We start from the raw sequence: 22,342 nt of genomic DNA, 5'->3' as shown, positions 1-22,342 counted from the left end.
GAGCACAGTACCCTCAAAGAACCTCATCAGTCAGCCCACCCCCCGTGTTGTAGAGATGGGCAAATGAGTGCATAGAGATCTGATTGTGCTAAACAAAGTGAATCAGCAACAGATCCAGGAATGAGGATACTGCCTCCTGGTCCTGGGTTCTTAGGTGTGTCCCAGAGCCCTACCGTCAACACATCAGCCTTCACAAGGGACTTCCAGGCCTGCGAAAGCCTCCCCAGGAGTGCCCTTAGCTAAGCAGTCTAGACAGCAGGGTGCAGAACTGTGCCTCAGCATGGTTCCCTTTCACAGGGTGGCAGTGAGCGCAGCACGTAAAGTCCTGTGGCTGGTGCTTGTTTACACCCAGCAAATTCCTTCCCCTGGATGAGCGACCTGACAGAGATGGGTGGAGGCAGAGATGAAGGCCTGGACCCATCCACCAGGGCCAAGGAAGGGCCTGGCTCGTCCCAGGAGCCGGGAAGTAAGAAGCGCTGGCAGGGACTGCCGCATCCTGCAGGAGGGATAATGAGTTTGGAGTCTGAGCTTTAAAGCCCACATTCAGAAAGAGAAGACAGGCTCCTGAGGCTGGTCAGTGGCAGGCAGAGGCCATGCTCTTCTCCCCTTCAGACAGTTCAGGAAGATCCCGCGCCCATCTTCTTCCTCCCCACCTAACTGGTAACTCACAGCTACTCCCTCTTTCCCACTCTGTCCCCTCAGCCATCTACTTCATCTGTCACTTCTGATGAGAAGGTAGACTACGTTCAGGTGGACAAGGAGAAGACCCAGGCCCTGCAGAACACCATGCAGGAGTGGACAGACGTGCGGCAGTCCTCGGAGCCTTCCAAGGGTGCCAAGCTGTGACGAGAGGGCTACCGCAGAGCCCAGGGAGGGGCCAGGAGGCAGCGTCTCCAGAGCTGGCCCTTCACATCTCCCCTACCCCTCTTCCCTCTCCCACTGTTCCTTCCATTCACCTCCTCTCTACTCTGCCAGTCTCAGCCTTCAAAGCACTTGACATCAGGGACCCTGAGCCCTTCCCCTGGGAGGTGAGGGCCTGATCAAGGCACCTCCTCTGCCCACTCGGGGCCCAGCTGTGATTTTTATCAGTAATGGCCATGCCTCCACCCACCTTAGTTAGGAGCTATTGCCAAAAAGCATCCTTCAGCCTTTTCCTGTCCTTTAGACCTGACTATCTACCAGATGTTTGGAGGGAAGGGCTGGGGCTCTGAGCCAGATTCCACCTCATGTTCAGTCACAGCCCTCAGCTATCTTCCCTCCAGCCACTGGGCTACCTCTCCTTCAGTCCCAGAAGACAAGTCTCACTGACCCAGGGAGTCAAGGACCAGCAGACCAAAGTGGATAATGGACTTTTTCATTCCTGTTTTTCTTGGCAGGAGAGAAGCAAGGCCACTAAAAGACGAGATGGTGGAGAAGGAGGCCCAGCAGTGGTCTTGAGGGGTAAAGGACTTAGATGCCCAGATGCAGAGGGAAAGCTGACATCTGCAGGGACCCCCACTTTCAGGCTGAGGCCATGGCAGGACAGCTGCTGTGGGGTGCACAGGCAGGGGATGAAGGATAAAAGGAAGGGAAAACTGACAGTGGCCAACCTAGAGCAGCAAGGAGCAGGGCTTGGAGCTCAGATGGTAGAGATGACAAGGACACTGTGGGATCTGGGTCCCCAAAACTCTAGAGCTGCAGGCCACTCTAGGCCCAAGGGCAGTCCTCTTCCCCAACCCCCTCAAAGGCCCCCACCAGCCCCACCTTGGAAAGCATCACACAGGAAGGCTTGGACCAAGCTGGGCGACCAAGCATGTGGGGCAGGAACACATGGTAAAGGAGTGGGGAATATGGGAGGGAGTGTGGTGTGGATGGGTGTGATTCAGGGAATGAGGGGAACCCGGGGACAGGCACAGGCTGGGCAGAGGCGCAGAGCAGTGCAGGGGACTCCACAGTGGGGTGGGGCAGTGAGTTTCTATGTAGTGAGCAGTGCAGTGGAAGTCGGGCACAGAGGTAGCAGACAGATGTGAAGCAGGGGTGAAGGCCGTGTAGCAAGTGGGGAAATATATCCAAAGGGCCTGGGAGTGGGGGAGTGCCCAAGGCAGTGCTTGGGGGTACAGAGTGGAGCAGAAAGTGAAGGAGTGACACGTTGTGCAAGAGTGGTGTGCATGGTGGTGACATGAGCACCGTTCCTAGGATGGAGGGACAGCAGGTCAGGCAGGACAAGGAGAAAGCAGGGCAGAATGATGCCTAGAGGACCACATCAGACATGGCTGACAGCTTGTGCCCATGGGCTGTGGCGCATGTCAGATTGCAGGGTAGGAGCGAGTCTGGCCTGGTGCCGGCCCTGGGTTTCCTCATCTCATCCGTCCTCTGTTGCTCTCTAGCATTCCAGGAGCCATGTTGGACTCCCCTCCCCAGGCTTGAAAGGCTATCAGATTAGCAGGGATGGGGTGTAGGGCATCATCCAAGGTTCCTTCTCTTAAGCCTAGGGTGGGGGATCTGAATTTTTTTATGTTGACAGTTCTTGACTAAATTTTCAAGAGTTTCAGAAGCAACAGGACCAGATGTTTCATTCTACCCTGAGATGAACAGACGTTCTTCCTCCCAAAGAGTGACTTCCTGCCATGTTTGATGGGGGCAGCTACTCCCTTCTGCCCCCACTCCCCTTTCAGCTCCCATGAGTATGCATACTTCACCGGACCAATGGCCTAGCCATTCTCTAAGTCCTATCCTGGAAGAAGTTATTTCCTCAAGAGTTGCACCTCTCCTCCTAGCATTAGTTTAGATCAACTCAAGAAGCATTTATTAATGGCTGCTGTGTCCAGTCTCTGGGGTTAAGCACCATCCACACAAGAATCAATCAGACCTTGTCCCTGAACTTGAGATAGTCACAATCAGAAAAAGGACAAGGACATGAGACAGTAGTGATGGCCACCAGAGAGAGACTTTAAATGCTGATGGAGGGCAGAGGAAGTAAAGACTTAGGGAGGTTGGTGCCAGAGGCAGGAGTGGGGTCACAATCAGGGAAGGTGGATTCTAGGAAAAGGGGGTGCCTGAGGTAGGCCTTAAAAGGGGATGAGTCAGATTTTTACAGAGGAGGAGGGCAGGGCTTGGGTCCAGTGGAGGAAGGAAGGAAGGAGAGGCTTGGAAAGCCTTGTGTCTTGGGAACAAAAGGCCTTTGAGCATATGGGTCCAGCCACTCAGAAGTGCTGGGGCCATGCCTTGGTGTTCCAACAAGTGAATGGTAGCAGTGGCAGCACCTACACTGGGCAGAGCCGGCAGGGTGCTGGTTCACTCTGCCCAGCCCTGAATGTGTGCCTTTAAGGCCCTCCGCAAGGGGCCCCATACAACAGAGCTTTTCACTGGTGCCTTCCCTGTACCCGTAGCAGCCACAAGTGGGCCCAGACTACTGCAGCCTCCCATAAACATGTGAGCATGTCCTGAGTGTGCCATGATGTGAGTGGACCTTGGCTGGAATCTTCAGAGCATGACTGAGGTGTTCAAATCGAATCTCCCAGGAGGCCTCCTTCCAGCTCCTGATTCCGGTAACTACCAAAATCCCTCGGGTGCAAGTGTAGGGGTAGAGATGGAAGGATGAGAGGCGAAATTGGCCTTTTCAAAGCAAAGCTCTGGCTCACAAGCCTCAAACTACCAGCCGTGTCTAGCATATCCCTGCCCTCCACTCACTACCTCCCCCAACAAAGGAGTCAACTCAGTTGAAAAAACTGGTCCTTTGGCCTATCCATGGGTCAAAGTCCACCTCTCCTGGGGGCCTGGCGAGGACTGAGACCCTGGAAGCGGGGGGATACCTTCCCACCCAGCTCTGCTTCACACAAGTCCCCTGCCTGGGGCTCTCCCAGGAGCCTTCACCCACTTCCAGCTCCACTTCTGCAAGGTTGAGTGAGAACAATCAGAAATAGGGAGATGGTGTCTCCTTAGGTCCTTGGTCTGCCTGTCTGTGGAATGGGAGGTTGGATTAGATGCACTGAGGTCCCATCCACAGCTGGTGCTCAGCTGCTTGAAGAGGAGACTCCCTCTGTAACTTCTTTCTGGGGGATCTGGATGGCCAGGGGTGGGCAGCACCTATCCCCAGTCCCCTCCTAGCTTGACTTTGGTAACTTCTACATTAAAGTATGCCCCATTCCTAGGACAAAAGCACAACCATTCTGAATTTACTAGAGCATGGGCTCAGCTCATCTCCACTCTGGCCCCTTCTGTCATGGGGACATCTTGGCCCAGAAGCCCCACCCTGTTTCCAGAGCTCTTCCTTCCCCATCTAGGCCTTCATAAAATGCAGGGGAAGTAAGGCTGGCCTCAGGAGCTCTCGAGCCCTTCCGTAGGGGCCATCTTTCTGGGACTTGCCCGAGTGCTCTTTGGGGCCTGGGACCACAAGGGGGCTGCCTGCTGAGGGGGGTCCCCCAGAGATCCAGGCTGTTGTGTGATTTCTGGTGGCATGTGTTGTGTATTTGTTGGCTACTTGTGTCTTGAAATCTAGAATTATTTCGCGCAGACTTGTCGCTATTTGTCAGGAAGAGAAAATGGGCTAGTGGAAGCCCAGTCTTGAGTTCTTGTTACCATTTAAAATTGACATTTAATTTTCAAATCACTGTTGGTGCCTAATCACTTAAGTTATTAATTTATTCTGTTGTATTCTGTTTTTTTTAAAAAAAATTGTAACATATTTATCCTGTGGGTGGGTGGGGCAGGAGTGTGTTCAAGTGGGTCATGTTTTTGCTGTGGTGACACATGGTACAGGCCTGGAGCTTGCAGGTCCCTTTCTACTGTGGTGTTGGAGCAGGACAATAAAGTCCACTAGAAATGCACCCTGGAACTAGCTGCTGTGTCTGTCTTGTCTTGAGGGGCTTGGCATTGGAACCCGTTCTCATGCCAGTGTTCCATTTTTACTGAGTATTTTACTTGGCTATGAATAAGAACGAATGTTCTCTACCTCAGTCTGTTGTAAAGTGGAAATTAATGATATACTAGCATTTGCCAATCCATCTTTCTTAGGGTCTAGAGATGGGTTCTGGGCGTGTCTACTACTTTCACAGGTCACTTAGGTGTGACATGGGGCCCAACCTCCATGCCTCCATCACAGCCCCTGGGGAAGGAGCTAGGTACAGGCTTGAGAGCTGCCTCCCAGGTGAGTCCTCTCCACGGGCATCACCCCGCCCTCAATAAGTAAGGTAAGTCAGTTCACACCTTTACTTACACCACACTTCAGTAGAGGGCTTTCAGCTCCCTGTGGCATCTCACATGTCACCGGGGGGCAAGCTGACTCCTCACCTTACCACCCGTCAGCCTCTCCAGACCCCATGAGAAAAATCCAGCGGCTATCACAGCCCCTGAGACCAAGGAAGAACAATCTCTTGCTAGGCTTCAGAGAACCTAGTTTTATTTATTTAAGAACATGGGTGTCTTCTCTTCGGTTAGAAGGGGCTACAGCAGTGTCAGGGCACTTCACCCAACCTGCAGGTGGCTGCTCTCACAGCTTCAAAGGCCGACTGATCAGAGGAGCCCACTAGCTTCCTCGAGACCACACTTCACGAGGAACATGAACACCTCTGCAGTAAAATAAGGACTCTACCTTAACCAGAAGGGGGATGCAAGTGGTGGCTTCTCAGGCACTGAGGCAGGCTGGGGCGGAGGGGATGTGGGGGCAAAGGCCTCCTGCTATGAGGAACTAGCCCACCGCCATGCAGTGGTGCTTGGTAAGGGGCAGTTCTCGGTCTCTGATCCAGGGCCCTGCTGCTTCTCACCTGATCTTCTCAGAAAGGTACAGACAGTGCAGGTACCCCCATATGAGAAACAAGAGGACAGCCAGAGGTTAACACTGCCCCCTTCTTTGTGCAAGGCTTGGATCCTGCTGTGCTTTACTGTAGAGCAGTCAGAAGGAAAATAGTACTTGATGTCAAAACATTAGAGCTGAGGTCCAGCCCTGTTTCCTGAACATCAGCTCTTCCAGCATGGGGAACCTGCTGGGGAGGGAGGGGGAGGCAAAGACCCATGTGTGCCCATCTCAGCTGCTTCAAGTTAACCAGGACACTTGGGTGTAAAATCTTAATGGGACTGATCCCCTGTGAGAGGGACTTAGGTCTCACTTCCATATCTGAGAGTCTCTGTGTACCCTTCATCAGGCTGAGGACTCAGGTGCCATGAGCTGTACCATCAGGCCTACTACAGGACTGAGCCTGCCTCCACAGCCTCCACCTGGCTCCTGGAGGGAAGGGGTTGGGTTGGCAGCAGGTTCACATCAGAAGACCAGTCTGTGGAAGTCACCACCATTACCCCCTGCAGGATTGCAGCCCCCCGGAGAGCCTTCATCCTCATCCTTGTCTTCATCAAAGCCCCTCCCCCAGTGCGGAGATGTGGGGAGTGCAGAGATGTAGGCCGCCCGGCTCCGGGCCTCCTTCTCCTGCTCCTGGGAACACAGATGAGAGGAAACTTAGAATTCCCACCCTGAAGCCAGAGTCTACCCAGCACACCTTTAAGTGGCTCCTCTGGGTCCCCAGGGACTGGACACAGAGGCAGGAATCAGGGCTCCTAGAGACCCTGCAGCTCAGTGGTCACATCACACCACATGGGAACCTGTCTACAGGCCTCGTGATCACGAGGAATGGGCTCTGCCTATGAGAAAACGCATCCTCCTGCCGCCATGAGGTCAGCCTCATGGAGAGCCTAGCGCCACCCTGCCTTCAACTGGACAGCATGGCAGAAGCTGTCCCTGAGAACCCGCCTCAGGCCCCTCACTGGGCCGCTGCCAGTAAAATAGCACATAGGCTCACGTGGGTAGCATGACACACACACACACACACACACACACACACACACCCCTCCCAGAAGCATCCTCTTCCCCCTCAGACTCAACTGGTCCCTGTGCTCCTCCTTCAGCACACTTACTAAACAACTGCATTGATAACATGATTCTATATCTAGAAAACCTCATCTCAGCCCAGGAGCTTCTTAAGCTGTTAAGCAACTTCAGCAAATCTCAGGATACAAAAACCACCGTGCAAAAATTGCTAGCATTCCTATACACCAACAAGCAGGGAGCCAAATCATGAACAAACTCCCATTCACAACTGCTACAGAGAGAATAAAATACCTAGGAATACAATTAACAAGGGAAGTGAAGAGAGGACACACATGGAAAAACAGTGCATGCTCATAGATAGGAAGACTCAATAGCATGAAAATGGCCATAGGGCCCAATGTAACAGATTCAATGCTATTCCCATTAAACTACCATTCACATTCACAGAATTAGAAAATATTTAAAAATTCATATGGAGCCAAAAAGCCCATATAGCCAAGACCATCCTAAGCAAACAGAACAAAACCAGAGGCCTCATGGGCCTCATGCCTACCTGACTTCAAACTATACAAGGCTACAGTAAGCAAAACAGCATAGTACTGGTGCAAAAATAGACACATAGACCAATGGAACAGAATACAGAACTCAGAAATAAGACTCCACACCTACAACCATCTTCAAAAACCTGACAAAAGCAAGCAATGGATAAAAGATTCCCTATTAAATGGTGCTGGAAGAACTGGCTAGCCATAGGCAGAATACTGAAACTCGAATATTAAGCATTACACCTCCCTTACACCTTATACAAAAAAGTCACTGAAGATGGATTAAAGACTTAAATGTAAAACCCTAAACTATTAAACTCCTAGAAGAAAATCTAGGCAATACCATTCAGGGCATAGGCCAAGATTTAATGATGAAAACACCAAAAGCAATTGCAACAAAAGCAAAAATATGACAAATGGGATCTAATTAAACTAAAGAGCTTACACAGAGCACAAGAAACTATCATCAGAGTAAACAGACAACCTACAGAATGAGAGAAAATTTTTGCAAATTACCCATCTGACATAAGTCCAATGTCCAGAGTCTACAAGGAACTTAAATGTCCAAAAAAAAAAACCCATTAAAAAGTGGGCAAAGGATATGATGAACACAAACTTCTTAAAAGACATTCATGTGGCCAACAAACATATGAAAGAAAAACTCCACATCACTGACCATTAGAGAAATGCAAATCAACACCACGATGAGATACCATCTCAAGTAAGCCAGAATAGTGAGTATTAAAAAGTCAGGAAACAGATGCTGGTGAGGTTGCAGAGAAATAAGAATGCCTTTACACTGTTGGTGGGAGTGTAAATTAATTCAGCCATCATGGAAGACAGTGTGGCCAATTCCTCAAAGACCTAGAGGCAGAAATACCATTTCACCCAGCAATCCCATTACTGGGTCTACACCCAAAGGAATATAAGTCATTCTAATATGAAGATACATGAACATGTATGTTCACTGCAGCACATTTCACAATAGCAAAGACATGGAATCAACCCAAATGCCCATCAATGATAGACTGGATACAGAAAATGTGGCACACATACACCATGGAATACTATGCAGCCATAAAAAGGAATGAGATCATGTCCTTTGCAGGGACATGGATGGAGCTGGAAGCCATTATCCTCAGCAAATTAACACAGGAACAGAAAACCAAATACCACATGCTCTTGTAAGTGGGAGCTGAACAATGAGAACACATGGACACCTGCTGGGGGTGGGAGGGGAACAACACCCACGAGGGCCTGCTGGGGGGTGGCGGGGGAGGGAGGGCTTCAGGAAGAAGAGCTAACAGATACAGGGCTTAATACTTAGGTGATGGGTTGATCTGTGCATCTAACCACCATGGCACACCTTTAAGTAACAAATCTGCACATTCTGCACATGTACCCTGGGACTTAAAGAAAATATAAACCTGTGTCATTCATTATTCAGTGTCTATTACTTTGAAGTAAGGGATTAGGTCTGTCTGGGCCACCAGTATATGCCCAGCACTGAGCAATGGATGAATGGGATTTTTAAAAAAGACTTGGAGGGGAAATGACTTATCTAAGCCAGTAGTGGAACTGGACTCCCTCCACCAGGAGATCAGATCAAAGGCCCCACGGCTCAGCTCACCTGTAGGTAAAGGATGTTGTCTTTGGAAATGGCTTCCATCAAGTCCTTGTGCAGGGTGGGCTCTGTTCGGACTCTAGAAGAGCCCGACTCAGCCTCGGGCCCTTCCCTGGGCCGCTGCCGGTAAAAGAGCACATAGGCTGTGTCCTTGGGGAAGAAGGAGGTAACGTTGCTGACAGATTCGAAGGAAGAGAAGGACACCCGAGTGTCATTGAACAGATACCACTGGTTCTCGGGCTCTGGCCTATCGGCAGTTCCCAGAGAAGGGGCAGGGCGGGCAGCGCCCTCGCGAGCATAGCAGTAGTAGTGACCACTCTCCGAAGACACTCCAGAGTGTACCACAACGCTGCAGAGGTCATAGGCCTGGCCCCGGCCACCCGCCAGCGGTAGGCGGAGCAGCAGGGGGATGGAGACGTCATCCAGGATCTTGCGGCGCCGCATGGTGCGCAGGTCAAAGGAGAAGCGCAGCAGTGTGAGGATGAGGTAGCGCGGCCCTTGGCTCAGCTCCACCACCTTCTCAGCATCCTGCAAGGAGGCACACGACTCGCAGTAGTAGCGGTTTTCTGCTGTCAGCTTCTCGGGGGACAGGAAGTAGTTGACCAGGTCCAGGACAGAGCGGGAGCCCTCAGAGCCACACATCTGCTCCCCGGAGGGGATGGCAGCATCCGGGTGGCTCCCCGCTCCCAGGCTGTCTTCTTCCTTTTCCTGCTCAGCCTCCTTTTCTGTCTCTTTCTCCACCTTCTCTTCTACCTCCTCCTCTTTCTCCCTCTCTTCCTCCCCTCTGGTGCTTTCCTCCTCCTCCCCCGCTTCTTCCTTCTCCGTTCCCTCCTCCTTCCCTTCTTCATCCCTCTCTACCTTTTCCTCCTGACTGCTCTGCCCACCAGCTTCCTTGGAGTCCAGGCCTTCAATGTCCAGGCTGGTGGGGGGGGTGTCCCCTGTGATGCAGTGTTTCCTTTGCCTCCGAGGACCCACCCTGCCTGGCCCCTGTGCACTGGCTGTTGGGAGCAACTCCTGGGCTGTGATGTCTCCTGTAGGGCGCATCACAGAGCCCAGGCGGCGGCGGCGACAGCGCTCAGGAGGAGGAAAGGCGAGAGAGAGGTCCGTGAAGGCCTCCTCCCGGGAGGAGACGTTGAGGCAGCAGAGACAGCAGATTCGAGTCACTATCTTGCCTCCAAACATTTTCTCCACAGAGGTTGAACTTGGGGCCAGCGGCTCCTCGGGCAGGGAGGGCGAGCTGGACTGCTTGAGTTTCTGGCAGATCCTTGTGCCTGTTTTCTCCTCTTCGTGCAGCCTGGGGCAGGGAGCAAAGTCTCTATATGTACATGTGGGTCCCCTTCCAGGGCACTCAGCTTATCCATGCCCATCTATCTTCCCCAACAGCCACAAACACGTACCAAACGCTCACACATCCACATATGTGCTCACACAGCACGCTTGCTAGACTCACCCACACACCCTACATAAAGACTTGCTGGAGCTATGTAACGTGCTTCCATAGCAGTGACAAAGATGCACAGCCCAGTGTGCAGATGTACATGATGACCTCCCAGAGGTCACTTCCATTCAGCATCTACCAAATCTCCCTCACACTCAGTCCCTGCCCTTCCAGCACACCCCTTCTCCAAGCCCTCCACATGTTCGAGGCAGCACACTTATTCCCCGGAAGCTGCAACACAGCTCAGAGGTACTGAGCTTGCCCCCAGGGACCTTCTAGACCTGGAGCCTTCGCGTGGCCCTGGCCCCCTTACCGATCCAGCAGGTACTTCAGATACTCTGAGCAGTCCTGCTGGGTGCCAGGACTGAACCAGGGCGTCCAGGATGCAGAAAGGAAGTTCTCTGGGGAAATGGCAGGCCGCTAGGACAAGGCAGGTGAAACGCAGGGTCAGGAGCAGGAGGCCACTCACCAGCCAGCTCTGCACAGGTTAGGCCTGACGGTCTACCTCATACCCTCGGCCTCAAACTTCCCAGCCTACTCCATGAAGTCCTCCCCGCTTTCTATTGTCCCCGACCCATCCCAGCCCACATGTCTATGCCTCTGAGCAGGGCTGAGCAGGGCATGGGGATCACAGAGATGAACGAGCCTCTAGGAATCTGCTCTCCCTGCCTCCACTCACTGCCATTCTCTCCCGTCAAGATGAGTCCCAGATACAGCACCGCCTCTTCCATGTGGTCTTCCCAACCCTCCCTCACTGACCTTTCCCTTCCCTCCATGAGCCAGGGAGGGATTACTCATCTCTGTGCCCCCACATAGAGCTTTGTATAATCCCTGGCCAAGGGCTTTGGGCTCCATGAGGGCAGAGATGGTGTTTGTTCTGTTCACCTCTGTACTCTCAACAGCTCTCAGGCTGCCTGGCCATGTGGGTACTCAAAAATGACAGCAGAATGAAGCAACATGCTGTGGTGTGACTGTGTCCTCCAAAAAGCATGTGGTGGAAACATAGTCCCCAGAGAAGCAGTGTTGAGAGGTGGGACCTTCAAGAGGGGAGGAGGTCCTGAGCACTCTGCCCTCATGAATGTATTAATTCCCTATCACAGGCCATCTGCTTTCCCCAGCAGTGCACATGAGACAGGAGCAGTTTCCTGATAAAAGGATGAGTTCACCCCGCTTTCCCTTCTCATGCATGCTCTCACACTGTGATGCCTTCCACCACATTGTAATGCAGCAAGAAGGCCCTCACCAGACACAGCCCCTTGATCTTGGGCCTCCCAGCCTCCAAAACTGAGAAATAAATTTCTCTGTAAATCACCAAGTCTCAAGTATTTGGTTATAGCAGCATAAGATGGACTATGGCAACACCATAATGCGATGGACTGAATTGCCGAAGGGGGAGATTGGGCAGCACAACACGGGACAGGGCTGAAGGGGTCCTCCTCCTGCCCCAGCAGGGCACTAAATTAGCTCCATATGCCAGCCCCGCTGGGGGCTCAGCTACTGACATGGGAGATGACAGCCAGATGCAGGCAGGTCCTGGGGAAGGGAAAGGTGTCCGTGTCAGGGCCTGACCAGAACTGCCTCTCCACCCCGTTCTGACTCCCCCTACACTCACCTGGCTGTGCTCTAGGAAGCCAAAGAGCCACTGCAGCTTGGTCATCAGCGGCTGTGAGTTGTTCTCAGTCAAGCGGAGCACACAGTGTCTGAAGCTTCAAAACAAAGCAGGGGCACCCAAGGTGAAGCCGTGGGCCCCCAAGGAGTCTCTAGTCATGCATGTCACAGGCAGCCCAGAGCCTCCAGGCCAAAGGCAGAACAGATACTTCTACCCCAGGATGGAGCCAGAGGCCAGGGACTGGGGAGGAAGAGCAGGTGAACAACTCAGGTTGGGGTATCTGAGGTCAGGAACACAACAACAGACAAGTTTTGGACAATGAAGGGTACAAAGGTGACCCTTGTAGCCCCTTCCAGCTCTGAGACCCATAACTTCAGGACTGAAAGATTCAAATGTCCTAAGGTCCTGTGGTCCCAGGGTTCTAGGGTTGGGACATGCCACAGGATCCACGCCAATATCATCCCAGCCGCAGCAGCCCCTCGCACTCCCTTCTTAGCTGCCTGCCTGGGGAAAGACATTTATCCGCCTCCAGAGCAGCAGGCCCTGCTCTGACCTGGGCCCTCCAATCGACTCCTACAGCCCCTGTGAGGGCCCTGGCCGCTGCCCCTAGAGCCACCTCAAGCTGTTCCCCTGCCTTCCAATGAGGGAGGCAGAGGTCAATGAGAGGAATACACTGAAAGAAGAGGACCCTGTGGGGATGGGTGGACTGGCTCCTAGTGGAAAGGGTCTGATCCTATAGGAGACAGCTCCCCTCCCTACACGAACATTCTCTGGAACAAGCCAATTCCCAGGCTGCAGCTTATTTCTTGATCTCACAAGCAGCTCTGGGCAGATTGCCCATGCACTCTCCAAACTCAGCCCACTGCACGGAAGAGCCCTAGGCAAAGTGTGGGCCACCTGGCTGGTCTCAGTCCAAGGTAAGGTCAGAAGTTGAGTGAGCACTTAGAAACATACATAGCATTTTAACATCACAACGACCATACAAGCATGTGACCGTTTTTCTAGTAAGTCATTTTGTTATATTTTACCAAAGTAATATTCTGCAGCAGACTGGAATTGAGAAAAGAGAAACAAAACTAGCCCTTCACCAGGCATTTTGAGAAGAATGTGCAGCAGCCTTGGAGATCAGCTCCAATCTCCTCCCACTGAACTGACGCTCAGAGAAAAGAAACTGACTTGAGGACATACGATAAGCCAAAATCAAAGCTTATTTTCACTGAATCAAAGCTGAAACTTTGATCTTTTAAGTAAGCCATAAGGTAGATAGGTGGCCATAGATTATAAAGACTGTGTTGGTTTCATTTTAAAAGAGAGATGTCTAATACCAGGACGGGTGGGAGTTCTACTCTGGAAGACAGAATCTACCCCCATGGACTCCAGGAGAAGAGTCAGTGATGTCAGCCAGCCCAGAGCAGACCCCCTTCCCAGTGCTGCCCAGCCCCTCAAGCCCCTTCTTCAGTTCCCATTCAGTCCTGACCTACTGCCTTGGCAATGGCCTGAGGCTCTCAGTCCCCACAGACCTCAGGGAATCATGCCGGCAATGCAAAGCAAGGCCCACCCTCTCCAACCCCCGCCCCCCACACCTTTCCACCTGTCATCAGGGAGCCCAGAGGAGAGAAGCAAGGGCAGACAGGGAATTCCAAAGCAGCACCTACTCAGATGCCATGAACAAGGCCTGAAGGATGCTGTTGACGTAGCACGTGTTGCCCAGGTTGATGAGACCAATCTTGCCCGTGTCTGACTTGGCCATGAGCCGGGGATAGAAACCTGCCAGCTCGCTCTTCTGCGAAGTCCAGGCATCCTGCCCTAGCAGCTGCTTGATGCGGTCCTCATTGGGAACGTGGAGGTCCTGAGGAGGGAATAAGCAGGCAGGCAGGATGGTAGGCACCAGGGTCAGCTCAAAAAAAAATCACCTCTTCTGGGAGGCCTTCTCAGATACAGCCAACCCCATGACCTCCCAGGCACCCTCCCCCCACCCACAGATGTTCTGGGGTGTGTGTGAACAGTCCCCTGCTTCCAAACCCCTTCAGTTGACATATGGGCTGCCTCCATGGTCTTTCAGGTCATGACTGCCTTAAGTGGCATAATTCCCATTTTATAGATGGAAAAAATGAAGATTCAGACAGAAAATAACAGTCCAGGGTCACTGTCAGTAAGTAAAGAATATGCATGTTCTTAAAAGAGCTCAGGCAATGCCAACCCTGGCCCACAGGCCAAATCCAGTAATGTCAGGATGTCAATGCCAGCCCCGACTCTGGTCCATACTAGCTGTCTGGTGGTGGTGAGGCTCTCTGATTCAGTTTCCTCATCTGTCAAGTGAGGATACGCCTACCTTGTGTCAGTTTGGCATCCTACATTTTCATGGTGCGGGCACACAACGATGTGCCCATTTCCACCTTTTACTTTTAGATTTGCAGAATCAGCTTTCAAGAGAAGAGTCACCTCCCCAAAACTTGACCCTACAGTCAGGACAGTGGGCAAATCTCTGGGGTCTGAGGTATGCGTCTTGGTCCTTAGCATGCTTCCCATTCATTATCTGTGTCACATCAAACAGCTGCACCTAAGAATACCACTGAGCACTAGTTCTAATGATGCTAGAGGTATCTTCCAAAGAGCAACATCTAAGCACCACGTCCTGCTACTTAGATTTCAGCAACATTCCTAACGGTTCCTCTAGCCCTGGTCTTATTTCCAGATCCTGGCCACAAGGCCTTAGATTTGTCCAAGGCTCCACAGAGCTTCAAAACAGCTCGGCATCCAAAGCCCTCGTCTTCCCAGTGCACATCCTGTGGCTCCCACAAAACGTCTTGCTCACCCAGTGGGGTTTAACACTTTTGCTCATTCACCTCCCAAGATCATTTCTCAGGTAATTTATCAGAGCAGTCAGTCACCTTCTCACAGATGATTAAAAATACACACACATACCAAGGAGATGCCAGCAGAGAGACAGATAAGATACAGGCTCAGTATCTTCTTCGTCCCTTCCTTTTTGTTTTCATGATGCCCTATCTAACGCCCTACTTGTCTGCCCCCCTACCCCACAACATGAACAAATGGAGGCAAAAAGGCAGACAGAACCCCACACATCTGTGCACACACAGAGAATATGCAAAAATATCCATGCTAGGAACAAAATCAAATGCCATTATTCCCAAAGAAGGTAACTTTATACTCAAGAAAATAAAAACTTCAAAATCACTTAAGAACCTAATAATGTTACTAGAAACTGACATGTGATGGCTCCCTTGGCAAGTACCACAGCTCCCAGAGAAACTGCCACAACCTGATACATCTGCCTAAGTCAGAGAACTTTCCAGAGCTTATTTACAAAGGTATATGTACAAAAGGATGTACTCATAGAACCCATGCAAAATAATTTTATAAGCAGTAAAATCCTATGATTTGCTGCCTCGCCTCTCAAACTGGCTTGTACGAAGGAGTGTTCAAAGCCACAGAACAAATGTAAAGCCATCTTTCCTAACATTCAAAGAAAAATAGGGAATATTAAAACATGTTTATAATTACAACATATATACTTGAGTCTTTGAGATAAAGGGAGGTTGTAGAGAAACTCAGAGCTCATGTCAGGCTGCTTTGGGTGAGTTCCCCTCTCTGACGTCAAGTACTTGGATGGAAACGTTCGAGAAGCCCAGATCTAAACCGAGTGGCTCAACCTAGTTTTCAAGGCACTGCTCTGCTGGTTTTTCTCACCTCCCTTCCCCTCACACATTACCACCAAACTAACCTCACACGTTCCCACTTCCATGCCTCTCCCTCCGATGTATCCAGAGTGTCCTTTTCTAGTCCCCATCCAGCAAGATCAGACTCCTGTATCCCCTCTCTATGAAGCTTTCCAGGATCTTCTCAAAGCACGGGGTCCTTGAGAAGGACTGTATCTGTATCATCTTATAAAGCCTAACTCCCTGCCCCTACTGGTACAGGTATGTGCAGACTCCCCTCGTCCCCTGGATCAGACAATCCATGAGCCTCTGCTGTGCAAAGCCTGCATCTCATTTATCATGGGTTTTCCTCAGTGCCCGGGGCAGGGTCCCTCCTCTCTGCCTGCACCTTCATTACAGCATTCTCCACACTACCGTGCTGCTCAAACAATATCCCACTCATTCGCTCACAGACATCTACTAGGCACAAAGATCAAAAGGACAGGGTTCCTGCCCACAGCAGCTCACAATCTAGCAGGAAACAGACCCAGCCACAGCATCTCCAAGCTTTCCTCCTACCTCCCTTTGCATGTAGAAACCCTTGGGCAACACACCTGACACAGCAAGGTCCGCTTACCCGCCTCCACTGTCGGGGCTCTTGGCCGATCATGGCAGCCCCTTGCACTGGAAGTCAGCTTTGATTATCAAAAGTTCTTTCTCGTGTCTAGTTTGAAAAACTGAGAAGATCTAAGTAAATAGCAGAAGTTTTGTTTATTGCATCTACCATTCATGCAGGATTGTTCCTTTGTGTGTTTTATAATTTTTGCACTATAAACTCATTTTCAGTAGAACTTTACCTTTATGGCTTGATTTATGTCTTTCTACCAGGTTACCCGTGGGCACCACGAGTTTATGACCACTTCTAACGTGGGGAAGGGCCACAACCCCCAAAATGATATTGATTTGAACCCCTAAATCCACATGAGAGCAGGCCACTGATTACATTTTTCCCCTAAACCAGAGCCCAGAACAAGCCAGAAAAGTTCCCCTGATGTCTGTTTAAAACCATGTACGTATTTCCCCCCAGAGCATTCTTTTGCTAGTGGTAAAACCTTTCTTGGGTCCTGGCCTTAGTGAGCTTCTTAGTGCTAACTCCCTACTGGGGATAGGCCCTAAGTCTCACCTCCTGTCCCCACCAACTCAAGCCCCTTTGTGACTGAGACTGGCCATCTCACCCACGCGCCTGCCTCACCCCAGAGGAGGAGCCTCGTTTCTCACCTACCACTCTGGAATTCAGTTCTCTCTTCCTTTTTGGCCCCTGGGGACTCCCCCTTACTTTCCTGCAAGTTCAGCTATGTACTTAAAGTGATGTTTGTTATATTTTAACAAGCATTTCTAGCTGTTTTGTAGCAGGACACTTTTCAGGTTATCTCGTCTGCTGTGCTGCAGATGTGAAAGTCAGATCAAAGGTTCTGCAAGGACCACCTACCTAGGCCCCTTCGCCCCGCCCAACCTGCCTTCTCTATCAGGCAGTGGGGAAGGGCTCTGCCATCCAGACTCCAGCTACATGTCTCACTACCTCCGTGACTTTGCACAAGTCACCAAACCTGCAAGTCTCCCTTTCCTCATCTATGAGATTGAAATGAACCATATCTTCTTTGTAGGTTTCCTGCGAGCATTAGAAGACATAACATACAGGAAAACACTGTCAAGTGTAGCAGTAGCCACAGATGTCAGTCATTGTCAGATCCTAGCAACCTGTCAAGCCCAGCTTAATGAGGCCTCTAAGACACCCTTTCTTCTTAGAGGCCTCATCTGTCTTCTGTAACTGGAGAAGAGCTTTCCTTCCTCTGGTTTCTCGCTGCTCTCAAGTCAAACCCTGCAGACATTTTCAAAAGCTGCTCCGACCAGAGTTTCTTGTATTCAAGCCTGTCACCCTCACTAGGCTGCGATCCCCTCAATGGAGGAGACTCCGTTTGCTTCACACCCGTGCCCCCAGTTCCCAGCCTGGGCTTGGTGCAGAGCAGGACATCAGTAAAGTCACGTGAACAACTGTAAATTATCCCTGGTCTGGAGTGCTCACAGTCTGGCAAGGGAGGCAGACAGTGACAACATGTGACAGCAGGATGTACCAAGACTGTGGGAGCCCAGCGAGGTCCTGGTCCAGCCTGGTGGAGGGCAGCGCAGTACTGACAGTGATCAGGGAAGGCATCCTGAGGGAAGTAACACTAGAACAGAGACTTACAAGGTAAGTAGGAGCTGTCCAGGCAGAGCAGAGAAAGAGAAAGTGTTTTAATGCCCACACTACAGTGACAGAGAGGGGTTTACGGTCAGAGAGCACAGCGTGTGCAAAAGCTCAGAGCAGAAACAAGGCAGCCCGGGCACTTGGGGAACGTGAGTGGCTCAGTGTGCTTGAGGCGCATGATGGACCTGGGGAGGTGACGGGCACTGCCACCAAGCTGTGGTATGGCCCACAGGAAGGCCCACACTGGCACCTTTGTCAGAGTGGGGCAAGGCCCAAGTAGGGGACCGTCACTCACCTTGATGGCCTCCATGACAGGCTCATACAGATCGGGGAAGCCCGGGAACCGGAACACCATGCAGTGGACCAGCTCTGACAGCTGCTCCAGGCAGCTGGTCCCCGAGTTCGAGTCCTCCTTGACCAGAGAGGCCACCATGCGGGGGATGTGAGGGAGGAGCTGTGGGAGCAGAGCTGGGTCAGGCTCAGCACCAACCCGCCCACCTGAGACACGGGGCTGTGGTCCCTGCTGACAGCACGCAGCACTCTCTGAGGTAGGGAGGCTTGCCCACCTGACCACTGTCCCCCGACCCAGATGGGGCTCTCAACTCTGCAGGCAGGTGACTCCTTTTCCCAGACATATGATCTAAGACACCCTGCCTCAGTTTTTCCATCTGCAAAATAGGATGACTACTACTCTCCTCACAGCCAAAGGGAGGCCAGAGCCCATGCCTCAGCTGTTTGGCCTCAACCAAGTGACCTGCACCAAGAGCCCAGGGGCAGCAGGCAGGGCCCTTACCAGGTGGAAGGCTTCGTGGGAGTGCTGGAAGGTCAGGAGCATGTACTTGAGCACAGACAGGGCAGCTCCCCGGACGATGGGGTACAGCAGCTTAGAGAAAACCTAGAAGAGAGTCCCTGGTCAGGAGTCCCCGGGCCTGAGCCGCCGAGGCCAAGTGCAATCACAGGCCTGAGAGGGGGCTCAGAGACACCCTAGAGTTCAAAGCCACGCAGAGGGATAAACATTGAGGTGCTCACAGACCCAGATGGACAGACAGATGGCAAGATGGACAGTAAGATAGATTTCTGAGGAATGCATGGACAGACCAAAAGTCACACACACATACTTGGATGAGCAGTCAGGGAAACTAACGGGGAGAATCTGATGCCCAGAGAGGGGCAGTGAATTCGCCCAGGTCACACAGCGAGCTTGGTGGGGAGGCCCGATGCTCTGCCCTCCCAGACCTGCACCGCCCCTGGCAAGAGCCTAGTGCAAAAGGCTGTAAGTCTGGGCTAGCACAGGGGCACCAACCTTCTCAATTTTGGTGAGCGAAACCTCGATCAAGATGCTGAACTTCTTAACAGCAGCCAGGCCCTTCAGTAGTGCAATGATCCACTTGTCAATGTTCTTCCCCAGGGGCCAGGACACCCAGTCAATCATCCTGGTGAGGGGAGTGACAGTGACACAGGGACGAGGGACACCCACAATGCTGGGGTGAGGACAGCCCAGGGGCCAGCTGTAATGTCCTGCGTTCCCACATTGACTCACGCCTTTAAAAGGCAGCCCCGGGGTCTGTGGGCTGAACCACACATGGCTGGGGAAAGCATGAGCTCAGCATAGCCACCTGCCAGACACTGAGGCTCCCAGCCCATCAGGAAGGGAGCCAGGCCCTCTCGGCACCCCAAGCCTCGCCCCTCCACGCTGGTTGCAGTGCCAGAACAAGGCTTTCAGCTGCTTCTGCCTAGAAGGGCACTGCTCCTGGGCCAGAAGCTCTGGTTTCCAGAAGCAAGCTCTTGCTGTGTGACCCAGAGCAAGCCACTTCCCTGCTCTGGGCCTCAGTTTCTTCCTCTGTAAAATGGGGATAATACCTCCCTCAGAGGGTTCTTGTATGGATTAAAGGAGATAACAGCAGCTAACACTTAGGTCGTATTCACTGTTGAGCAGGATATTCCATCAGTTTTACATGTATCATCCCCTCTGGATCCCACAGCACAGCCTGCCTGTGCGGGCTGAGCGCACAGCTGCCATGCTGTCAGTGCTCAGGAAAACAGCCTAGACTCAGCGGACTGTGCTAGAAAGAGACAGAACAGTGACAGCAAAGTCACAACAATGATGATAACGGCAGCTCCCACAGCACAGTTCTAGGCACATTACGTGTATTATCTTGTTTTACTCAGTTTAATCCTCACAACAACCCTAGATGATGGGTTTGGTTATACTCCATTTTACAGTTGAGGAAACTCAAACAGAGAGGTTGAGTAACTTGTTCAAAGTCACACAGGCAAGAAGTGGTAGAGGCGGGATTTGACCTCTAGCAACTTACCTTGAGAGCCCACACTCTTACCCACTAAAGGCAAGGAATCCAGGAAGGCCCTACGGAGACGGTGGATCTGCACACGGGATGGAAAGAATGGCAGAGGGAGGCATGCCAGGTGGACGGGGTCTGCATAGGCAAAGGCCTGCAGGGAGGAGGGGAGGCGGCATATTCTGGGACAACTGGACAGGCAGTTGAGTCTAGATCACAGGGAGGAGGACGTTCAGATGAGGTGGGGGATATGCAAGGACTCTGTGAGCTGAAAAGCACCCAAACTCTGCTTCTCATGTTTGCCCCACTCAGAAAGCACCTCGTGAAGCACTCTCACCCTCTTACCCAACCCCAAGGATGCCTGACAGCTTCTTATGCCACCACCCACCTCTGCTTTTACAGAGGGGGAAACTGAGGCTGAAAGCTCATTGGCATGTCCAGGGTCACACTGCTGGCACCTGGCCTGACAGCATCATTAGGGCAGGCTCTCTGTGTTCCCCACATCCAGCCCCAGGCAAGGCACAGAGCAGGGCTCAAGAAAGGATGGATGATGGAACACACATGAGGGCCTGGGCCCTCTGACTCCAAAGCAGGGTCCCACCCAGGAGAAGGGGCTTCTGAGAGGAAGAGAGGGAGGGGCCCCAGCCCTGACCATGGCTCAGCCTCAGCGTCCCACCTGCTGATGGCAGTCAGCATCTGCGAGTCCGTCACACTGTCATCATTGCTGAGGTTCCGTACAACACCATCCATGAGCTCCAATGGGAGGTGCTGGACCACGCTGGCCAAGGCGCTAGATGGTGGCTCCTCCTCTGGAACAGGCGACAGGGCTGAGCTCAGCAGGGAGGCAGGCCCCTCCCTTCCCCCAGCACACCATGCCCTGCAGCAGCCAACGAACCAGGCTGGGCCTCTGTGAAGAGCACAGCAGAGGCCACCTCCTCTCCTATAGCAAGCAAAGTCTCTGGTTCCACCTAACCTCACTCAACAAACCTTCACTAGCACAGCCTTGAGGCTATTCCTGTGCTGGGCACAGACGAAGCACTGATCAACAGTGGGTGTAAGGGCAAGGCCTTTAGAAGGGGAAACGCTGGGGCTGGAGAAGGTGGGAAGGCTGTGTGGACTGGAGGAAGGAGATACTCCAAGTGGAGCCGCACAGAGGCCTAGATGAGAAAGAGCATCTTCTTCTCGAAGTCTACTGTCCTCAGTTCTTCACCCAGCCGGGTGCATTCCCTTCCCTTCCCCTGGAGAGCCTCATCATCAGGGAAGGCACACATCTGCTTTCACTCATTTGCACTGTAGTCTAAGTTCCACGGTTGTCAATGGAGGATCAAGATTTTACGTTTCCGAGTCTGCACAGCAGACTCCATCACCTCTCCAGACCCTCACCTCTGCCTGCCCAGGGAACTTTGCCCCTGCTGCCAGGTGCCACCAATCTGCCAACTCCTGGCTCTAAAGTGATAGCTTCTATCAAACTCACCTAACCCGAAGGCCATAATGATCCCCGCTCCCCCGCCCCAAATCCTGTGGTTTGCTCAACTTCCTGTTCCTCCCTGTAGCCAGACTGACCCGTGTCCTTCTCACACCAGTGTGCTCCTCCCTACATTTCCAACACCCACTGCAGGAGAGGACCCACAGCAAGTGTTCTAGATAGTTGTGCCACCTATATGAAGACAGGCTGCAGTCCTCCACCTGAGCATTCGTCCCTGGCACACTCGTGCCACACGGGCGCCCGCATGCAGAGATCCGCACGTACAGCCACCTGACCAAGCGCCCACCCAGGACCTCGACGTGCCCGCACTCCTGCCCCGGCCGCACACGCACCTGTGCAGGAGATGACCGCGAACAGCTCTTTGAGGCAGGGAAGGATGGCGGCGGGCTGTGCGCGCCACAGCTGCGCCAGGAGCCCGCTCACCTGCTGGGCCTGCTCCAGGAACTCCACGGCGCCCTCCTCGCCCTCGGCTGGGCAGCGGAAGCGTCCGAGGCAACGCACCAGTTGCTGACAGAAGAGTAGGCGGTGGGGGCCGTCGGGCACACAGCGCGGGTGGCGCGCCAGCAGCCGTGCCACCTGCGCGCAGGCCGCGGGCCCCGGACGCTCGCACACGGTGCGCAGCAGCTCTCGCCGCAGGAGCGCG

The 22,342-nt window shown here is 52.5% G+C and overlaps 2 protein-coding genes across 2 annotated transcripts in view; one reads left to right on the top strand and one right to left on the bottom strand.

Moving 5' to 3' along the window:
- The window catches only part of GAB2 (GRB2 associated binding protein 2), a 68,978-nt gene extending 64,170 nt beyond the window's left edge, over nt 1-4,808 (top strand). The window contains exon 9 of the mRNA XM_017893563.1: nt 703-4,808. Coding sequence (XP_017749052.1) covers nt 703-846 — 144 coding nt within the window. The 3' untranslated portion in view covers nt 847-4,808. The remainder of the gene's footprint in view (nt 1-702) is intronic.
- Nucleotides 4,651-22,342, bottom strand: part of USP35 (ubiquitin specific peptidase 35) — a 25,538-nt gene continuing 7,846 nt past the window's right edge. The window contains exons 3-12 of the mRNA XM_017893535.1: nt 22,032-22,341; nt 20,890-21,022; nt 19,220-19,349; nt 18,710-18,811; nt 18,212-18,370; nt 13,668-13,861; nt 12,016-12,109; nt 10,717-10,823; nt 8,972-10,259; nt 4,651-6,403 (exon numbers count right to left, since the gene is read on the bottom strand). Of these exons, the coding sequence (XP_017749024.1) occupies nt 6,236-6,403; nt 8,972-10,259; nt 10,717-10,823; nt 12,016-12,109; nt 13,668-13,861; nt 18,212-18,370; nt 18,710-18,811; nt 19,220-19,349; nt 20,890-21,022; nt 22,032-22,341 (2,685 nt within the window). The 3' untranslated portion in view covers nt 4,651-6,235. The remainder of the gene's footprint in view (nt 6,404-8,971; nt 10,260-10,716; nt 10,824-12,015; nt 12,110-13,667; nt 13,862-18,211; nt 18,371-18,709; nt 18,812-19,219; nt 19,350-20,889; nt 21,023-22,031; nt 22,342) is intronic.

Source organism: Rhinopithecus bieti, unplaced genomic scaffold (genome assembly GCF_001698545.2).
Source record: "Rhinopithecus bieti isolate Rb0 unplaced genomic scaffold, ASM169854v2 scaffold_23868, whole genome shotgun sequence".
NCBI lineage: Eukaryota > Metazoa > Chordata > Mammalia > Primates > Cercopithecidae > Rhinopithecus > Rhinopithecus bieti.
The sequence above is the reverse complement of the archived record's forward strand: the minus strand, read 5'-3'. Positions and strand labels throughout refer to the sequence as shown.